This window comes from Eriocheir sinensis, chromosome 19 (assembly GCF_024679095.1).
Source record: "Eriocheir sinensis breed Jianghai 21 chromosome 19, ASM2467909v1, whole genome shotgun sequence".
NCBI lineage: Eukaryota > Metazoa > Arthropoda > Malacostraca > Decapoda > Varunidae > Eriocheir > Eriocheir sinensis.
Window position 1 is genome coordinate 12,210,629 of NC_066527.1, and position 8,882 is coordinate 12,219,510.

The 8,882-nt window shown below is 45.4% G+C and overlaps 1 protein-coding gene across 1 annotated transcript in view; it reads left to right on the forward strand.

Annotated features, from left to right (window-relative positions):
- The window catches only part of LOC127000698 (uncharacterized), a 29,747-nt gene extending 27,628 nt beyond the window's left edge, over positions 1 to 2,119 (forward strand). The window contains exon 2 of the mRNA XM_050864698.1: positions 1 to 2,119. This exon is cut by the window's left edge and continues 1,178 nt beyond it. Coding sequence (XP_050720655.1) covers positions 1 to 1,783 — 1,783 coding nt within the window. The 3' untranslated portion in view covers positions 1,784 to 2,119.
- Positions 2,120 to 8,882: the final 6,763 nt, after the last annotated feature.

Genomic DNA, 8,882 nt, shown 5'->3' on the forward strand with positions numbered 1-8,882 from the left:
CGCGCCGCACGACGACCCGCGGGCAGTTTTCAGCGACAGCGAGGCGGTGCCGGTGCGGCCACCACGCAGGAGGCGGCCGTCGCGGCGCGGCGCTCCTTCGCCAGCCCTGCGCCGTGCTTCCAGCGAGGACATGCTGGGCGGCGGCCGCCACCCTCGGGGCAGCGAGCGGCGGTTGCGGCGGTCAGTGAGCGAGCGGGAGGGCCTGAGCATTTGTGGCGTGGTGGGTGGCGGGGACGTGTACACGCGTGTGGCGCTGCCTCGCTCCCGCTCCTTCATGAGTGTGAGCGACAAGTACAGCCTGACGGACCTGGTGGCGGAGGTGCCGCGCGGCAAGGCGGCGGCGGCGGCGGATGAGGTTCTGAGGCAGGTGGTGAGTCCGCGAGGCATGTCTTTCAGCGAGATGGACCCGGGCCAGCGGGAGGCACTGCTGCGCGTGGCCCTCACGCTGTCCCGAGACGAAATGTATCAGCGCTCCAAGAACATCCTGCGGCAGCAGACGCGCGCCGGCGGCAGCGGCTCTGAGGGCGAGTGGTCGTCCTCCACGCTGAGCTCAGTGCTGCGCGCCACCAAACGCTCCTTCTCGCGCCTGGGCTCGCGCGCCTCCACCCTACAGTCAGCCTACCTCAGAGACAATAAGTCGCCGCTGCGCCGACTCGTCGTCCCCTCCAAGGCCCGTCACGTGCCGCCGCGCACCAACAGCCGCAACGGTGCCCCCAAGACGCCCATGCCGCGGCGGGGGGCGCGGCGATCCCCCACCGACCAGTCCTGCAGCGAATGTGGCTACGACAGCGAGTGTTCCAGCAAGTGTTACTGCTCCCTGCCCCGCCGCGGCCCGTCCTCCAGCAGCAGAGCCAAGGCCAACGGCAGCGGCAGCAGCAGCAGAGCCAACAGCAGCGTCAACAGTAGCGGTGGCTTCGGTAATGACAGCAGGGTGAGCGGTAACGGCAGCAGCAGTAGAGGCGGCGACGAAGGAGGCGGCGAGGGCAGCGGAACACAGCTGCCGTGTGACTGTGATACCGAGAGCTGCGCCGAGAGCGAAAAGTGTTACTGTTCCCTGCGACGCGTGCGGCAGGACGGCCTGCGGCTGTACGCCATCGACCTGGACTCCGAGACTGACGCGGCGAGCGGCGCAGCGCCCCCCCGCAGCCACGAGGCACTGTCCAGCCCCAGCGAGGCGGGGAGGGACTCCCGCGCCGCCTCCTGGAGGAGGGCGGGCGGCGGCGGGTCCTCCCAGGGCACCGCCACCACCACCATCGCCACCACGCGCCGCCGATCGCCCTCCTCGGGCCGCTCCACGGACTCAGAGGCGCCGCGCCGCGCACCGCCGCCGCCTCTGCTCCTGTCTCCGCGGATGCGGCGGCGGCACGCCTCGGGCTCGGTGGGGTCCGGGGGGTCGCGGGGATCGTCCGATGGATCGTCTGAGGGGTCGTCAGGGGAGTCGTCGCGACGGTCGTCGGGGGGCTCGGCGAGCAAGATCCTGTTGGTGTCGGCGGTGGACCCGAGCGGCCGCGTGGTGTACCGCGGCGCCTCGCAGCGGCGGCAGCACCCGCGGGACGCCGACACGGCCTCAATACTGTCCATGAAGAAGACAGCGGAGATCGCGGCGCTCTTCAGCGAGCTCAAGTTGAGCCAGACCACAGACCTGCTGAGGAACAACGACCACGACGACGACCACGACGACGACCATGACGACGACAGCACCGACGACTACTCCACCATGGCCGCTAATAACTCTTTCCTCTTCTCAGACAACATCGAGACGTCCCTTGGCTACCTCCCGTAGACCCCTCCCCTCCCCCCCCCCCTCATACACATCCCCGCTCCTTCTCTCCCATCCTCTCCACACACACACCTCCACGCCTCCCCCCCCTCCCCCGCCCCCCGCCCCCCAGCTCTTGTTTTCCCAGGTAATTTGTGCAACACCTGGTAAGCGTGGCCCAAGTTTGTCTCCTCCTCCTTCTCCTCCTCCTCCTCCTCCTCCTCTTCTCCTGGGAACACAGTGAGTCATCGTCGTCACCACCTTTCAAAGCTTCACACTTTAGTGGCTTCACTTCAAAGTTGTTGTTTTTTTCAAATATTTCGTAAGTTTTCTGTCCACTAATGCAGAAACGTGTGTGAGATAAAGTCTCTCTCTCTCTCTCTCTCTCTCTCTCTCTCTCTCTCTCTCTCTCTCTCTCTCTCTCTCTCTCTCTCTCTCTCTCTCTCTCTCTCTCTCTCTCTGAATGTAATTCTGATTACAAAAATCTCCTACACACACACACACACACACACACACACACACACACACACACAGGTCACAGCAGGTTACCGTGACGGGTATCATTGCCTCGTGACGTCACACACTCGGCCGGACCAATCAGAGCATCGGACAGCTTCCTCTCGACCAATCAGGAAGCTGCTCTCTCCATGGCCTGATGACGTCATCTGGCCCTCTTCCTCCAACTGCTTATTATCTTATCTTGAATGTTTGTTATCTTATCTTAAATGACTGTTATTTTATCTTAAATGCTTGTTTTCTTTACTAAATGCTTGTTAACTTATCGTAAATGCTAGTTAACTTATTTTAAATGTTTATCTTATCTCAAAAGCTTGTTATCTTATCTTAAATGCTTGTTATCTTATCTTAAATCCTTGTTATCTTATCTTAAATGTTGTTTTATCTAAAGTGTTTAATATCTTATATAAATGTTTATTATCTTATTTCAAATGCCTGTTATATTATCTAAATGTTTATTATCTTATTTTGAATGCTTGTTATCTTATATAAATGTTAATTATCTTATTTTCAATGATTGTTATCTATTCTAAATGTTTATTGTCTTATTTTGAATGCCTGTTATTTTATTTCAAATGTTTATTATCTTACCTTAAATGTTTGTTATCTTATCTAAATGTTTATTGTCTTATTTTAAATTCCTGTTATCTAAATGTTTATTATCTTATTTAAATGCTATTATCTTATCTTAAATGTTTCTTATCTTCAATGCCTGTTATCTTATATGCTCATCATCTTATCTTAAAGGCTTATTGTCTCACCTAAAATGCTTACTCCCCATCTTAATCTTTTATTTATATTATAGTTTTTTTCTTCGTAATTCTTGTTTCTGGCGGCCGTCTACGCTCTCAATGACTACGAGATATCACTCATTAACTAACTGACTAACTAACTAATGGGGAGCATACGTCAGGAGGCGCGTTGCTTCATTCATTCGCTGACTCCACCCCAGACGGTCAACCCGGGGAAGTCTCCCACGCAGCTGCCCTTCCCACGCACTCATTACGGACTCAGAAACGAACGGCAGCTTCTTTTTTTTTTTTTTTTACCATCGTCGAATTCTAGATACCAAACTTGTTTACCTTTTTCTTGGTCTTTTTGCGCTCTTCTATTACTAACAAAAGAAATATGAAACCCGCAGCATCTTCTAATATTTTTTTTTATCATGGTTGAATTCTACATACTTAACTCCTATTTTTTTTTTTCGCTATTCACTAACTAACAAAAAATAAATCGGATGCAGCCATTAACCCGTAAAAGTGGTGCATGAAGAGCTTGTAGGGAGCGGGGTCTGGCTGACTGATAATTGCTTGCACTGATCGTCGGAAGGGAGAACTTGTAATATGGGTGTAAGTATTCTCAAGTGACAGATAAAGGGGGGGTTGAAAGGGAGGGGCTACCAAAAAGAAAGGAAGAGATTGTTATAAGGGTGTAAGCTTTTCCAGGTGACAGCTAAAGGGGTGGAGTGAAGGGGAGAGGCTGATGTGAAAAAAAGAGATATTGTAATGTGGGTGCAAGCTTTCTCGGGTAACTGAGCTAAATGAAGGGTTTGTGAAGGGGTCAGGAGCTAGCATTAAAGGAAGGGAGAGCTTGTAATATGGCTGTAGGATTTCCCAGGGGGGAGTGAAGGAGTGAGGGGCTAGTAGGTATATAGGAAGGAAGGGCTTGTAATTTGGCTGTAGGATTTCCCAGGGGGGAGTGAAGGAGTGAGGGGCTAGTAGGTATATAGGAAGGAAGGGCTTGTAATATGGCTGTAGGATTTCCCAGGGGGGAGTGAAGGAGTGAGGGGCTAGTAGGTATATAGGAAGGAAGGGCTTGTAATTTGGCTGTAGGCTTTCTCAGTTGGCATAGGTAAAGGGGGGTGGGGGTAAAGGGAGAAGGATCTATCGCAAAAAATATCCCCGGACCCAAAAATTAATACTGGGGCTGTTTTTTTGTTTGTTTGTTCTTTACGTAAACCAAAAATCTCTCTAGCAGCCAAGACCCCGGCCTCCGAGTCTCTATCTCCTCCTCCTCCTCCTCCTTCTCCTCCTCCTCTTCCGTCTTTAGTTATTACGCTTTTCATCCTCCTTTTTCCTGCTCTTCCTCCCTCCCATCTTCTATCTCTTCCTGCTCTTCTCTCCTTCCCCTCCAATTAACATCACATCAACACCACTAACACCACCACCGCCACCAACATCATCACCACCAAAAGCACAACAGCAACAATAGGAAACACAGCTACTACTACTACTATTTCTACAACAACTACTACTACTACTATTTCTACACGGGATAAAGACGCACGCCCGCCTGTGTTTCCCCTAATTGGAGGTGTTCTGTCCTTACCTTCTGGGCCATTCAGTACGAGTTCACGCCTGACGGATTCCTAACAAGTCCACGTCACTAAAACATAGGAGTTACATATAAAGTTGAGCTGCATGTATATCGTGTTGCTTCGGGCGATTACTTCCTATAGTGAAACCAAATTGTCGAGTCCGTTTTGGCGTTGGCTCCCGCGGGTCTATTTCTCCCCTCTGCTTTACCACACAGTCCAAACACCTCTTTTCTCCTCTCATGTGTTACCTATAGCTTACATATGAGAGGAAGAGATACGTGTTGGGACTGTGTGGCAGAGCAGGGGGGAGGAAAGGACCCGCGGGAATCTACGCCAGACCGGCCTCGACATATTTGGAAGACTTACAGGTTCTAAATACGATTCTCGGCATTATTATCCGTATTACCACAGTGTCATCTTTATTGTTACCGTTGTTACTGTTGTTATTATTATTGTTACTGTTTCGTATGCGTAAAGATGTTAAATAGATTACTGTGAAGTCTATCGTTGCTAAGTCAGAATGTAAAGCCGTCGCTGTTATGACTGTTATTATTGTTGTTATTATTGATATTTATATTTTCTTATTTTTTTTGTTATTACTGTTATGATTATTATACATTATTATAGATTATTATAGATTACTTTAAAGTCTATCGTTGCTAAGTCAGAATGTAAAGCCGTCGCTGTTATGACTGTTATTATTGTTGTTATTATTGATATTTATATTTTCTTATTTTTTTTGTTATTACTGTTATGATTATTTTACATTATTATAGATTATTATAGATTACTTTAAAGTCTATCGTTGCTAAGTCAGAATGTAAAGCCGTCGCTGTTATGACTGTTATTATTGTTGTTATTATTGATATTTATATTTTGTTATTTTTTGTTATTACTATTGTTGTTATTTTACATTATTAAATACGGTAAATATAAATATGTATAGAGAAAATATCAGGATTTATCAGAATTAAATTGCAGTTTCTTTATAGTCATCATCATCATCATCATCATCATTTTTTTCCTGTTTCATAACTTTTACCAAAATTTTCACGTCATTCTTTACATTATCTGCCATTAGTAATTATAATCATTTTCCGCATTATATCGATTCTGCTATATCAAAACCGATTGCTGCTTTGTCATTGTTATCATCATTATCATTATTATTGTTATTATTATTATTATTATTATTATTATTATTATTATTATTATTATTATTATTATTATTATTATTATTATTATTATTATTATTATCATTATCATCAATATCCTTATCATCATTTTTATTTTTATTATGCTCATTGTACTAGTAATAATGTTAGGATTGTGTTCACTGGTACGAGAGAGAGAAATTACCCCTCCACCATATGTCTCCAAGTTATGCTGTGTGTGTGTGTGTGTGTGTGTGTGTGTGTGTGTGGTGAAAAGTAACACCACCCGTCACCCTCACCACCTCTATCATCACCATCATCACCACCATCATCACCATCATCACCACCATCATCATCATCATCATCATCACCACTGACACCACATCAGATTTGCTCTATAGTTTCTCTCCCATCAGTGTCCTGCCATTATCGTCATTGTCATTTTTTTTTTCATTTCTGCCATAGCGAATATATTTATGGAAGGATTATTATTCATTATTATTGCCTTTCCGTCCTTGTTATTCTTGTTATTATTCATGCTATTATTGTTATTGTTATTCTTTGTGATCATTCTTGTTGTTATTATCAGCATTATTGTTATTGTATATATTTAGATATTTTTTAAAGAAATGTCATTATAGTTCTTGGTATGTTTTTTTTTTTGTTTTGTTTTTTGTTAATTAATGTAAATAAACCAATCCATTCTTTTTGACGTTTGAGTGTATAGTTTATGAGATGTCTTTATAATGTTCAAAGTGTTTCTATCAATAAAGTTTTACAATAAGAAAGATCATTGTAATAATAATCCCACTGAAACTAAGTAAAGATTAAGAAATGCCAGGAGTTTATAGTGAGAGAGAGAGAGAGAGAGAGAGAGAGAGAGAGAGAGAGAGAGAGAGAGAGAGAGAGAGAGAGAGAGAGAGAGAGAGAGAGAGAGAGAGAGAGAGAGAGAGAGAGAGAGAGAGAGAGAGAGAGACAAAAAGCCAACAATGGCACCTGCAAACAGTGTTCAGTTAGAGTGTCTGAAATAGAGGCAAGTGTCATTTGTAGAGGTGTTTTGATACTCCTCTCCTGAAAGAGTTCAAGTCGTAGGCAGGAGGAAATACAGACGAAGGAAGGCTGTTCCAGAGTTTACCAGCTAAAGGAATGAAAGAGTGAAGATGCTGGTTAACTCTTGCATGAAAGATTTGGGCAGTATGAAGTGTGGGACCAGTGATCATTCCACGGGAAATATGAAAAATAGTCCTCAGGTCACCCCACTGAAGTGAAGCATAATGCCAGAGGCACCTACTCCTCGGTGGGTCGAGGCTCTACAGGAGTGATAGGACAAAATGCGGAAATAGGCTTGTGATGATAGGAGCCCAACGGAGAGAATAGTTTGACTGAATAAACTGGAGAATTAGAGGTTAAGAGGAAGTCTAGAGCAGAGGTTCTCAATCTTTTTTCAGTGATGGCAGCCTGAACTTATATAAATCCTTTTGTGGCACCCCTCTTTCACCCCCACCCCCCCCCTCCTCACGTGAATTAACTTCTTATAGCCTACACATATATACCTGTTTAAATTACTTTAATTAATTAATTGAAATTATTATCCATACTCAAACCAAAATTAACATACGGTACAGTATATGCCCAAACAGAACTCATCAGTCGAATTAGATTAACTTGAGAATTATAAATGCAGACTAACATAACAACAACAAAAAAAAGAATGATTCAAAATTCTTGATGATCTTGTGGCACCCCTAGGCACTGTCCGTGGCACCCCAGGGTACCGCGGCACCCAGTTTGAGAACCTGTGGACTCTAGAGTTAGGCGTGTCTCTAAGGCGGCCAGGGATACGTGCAGGGCGCTGAACCAACTGCTCTAAATCACTGAGGAGAGCAAAGTTGTAGGCTTATTGTTCACCAGGCTGGTCAATGAAAGAGGATGAGAGCCAAAGCTGGTGGTGAACCCGGGAGTTTTTTTAAGATGAGGAGTTCAGCAAAGGGAGAGTGAGTCAAGATGTGCTCCACTTTGGAATTCAAATAGTCAAAGAACTTTACATCGTTGAGAGAATTAGGTGGAAGACAAACAACACAGACGTATTAAGTAATAGAATAACAATTTTGTCTAAGCCAGATGGTGGAAAATTCTAAAGAAGCAATTATATAATTTGCAAGTAATATAATTGAGGACATAGATGAAGCATCCAACTTTGAATTGAAATTTAGGATAATAGGAGGGAACAGGGTATATAGATTACTGTCAGTAGCCTCCGCAACTTGTAACTTTATCTGAGAAGAAAAGGTGAGGTTTGGAGGAGGTGTTACACAGAATGGAGATTAAAGAAAAGACCGCGAATGTTAAAGAAGCTGATGAGAAGAAAGTGTAAGAAGAAATATCAAGACCAATCTTTAGTCTGTCCTCAAAGGTGAAGTCCAACCTGGGGACATTAAATTGCATAGTCCACCCCCCAGATGATGACCGCGAGACTGTGTTATTAATGACTACCATAGTAAATTTAGATATATGTTGAGGAAATGGTGTGTGTGTGTGTGTGTGTGTGTGTGTGTGTGTGTGTGTGTGTGTGTGTGTGTGGCTACAGTTTACCTTCACACAACAGTTTTCTTTGCTTAACTTTTCTACGCTTTAACTGTAGACTAAACTAGACGGGAAAATTCATAACATTACCTTATCTTGCTTGTCCCCATTCTTCCCTGACATTATAACCAACATCATGTTGCCGTAGCGCCTTCCTTCCCTCTTCACTTTATCATCCTCTGTCCTGATTTATTTGTGGGCGTCAGAGACACGCCAGTCCTCGTCGACAGACCGACTAGGTCGGCTCGGCTGACGTCAGCCGATAGTCAGGCTGTCGGCATTCTCTTCTGCATTGGCCGTCACCCTGCGAGGGGCCATGGTCCCTCCGCGGAGGGACAAATCTGCTTGACCCTGACGGCTTCTATAAACCCCGTGTCCTCACCCATGAGGTGGCGACAAATATTTCTTTTGAACATGTAGTCATCAGTTCTGTGTTTTAATCTCGTATTCTGTCCCACCTTACTCCGACTTAGTAGCTACTCTTTCTGCAATATTTCAGCTTTTCACCCTCTGAACTACCGTACCCTGTCACCGTAGCCTTACTCGCATTGTC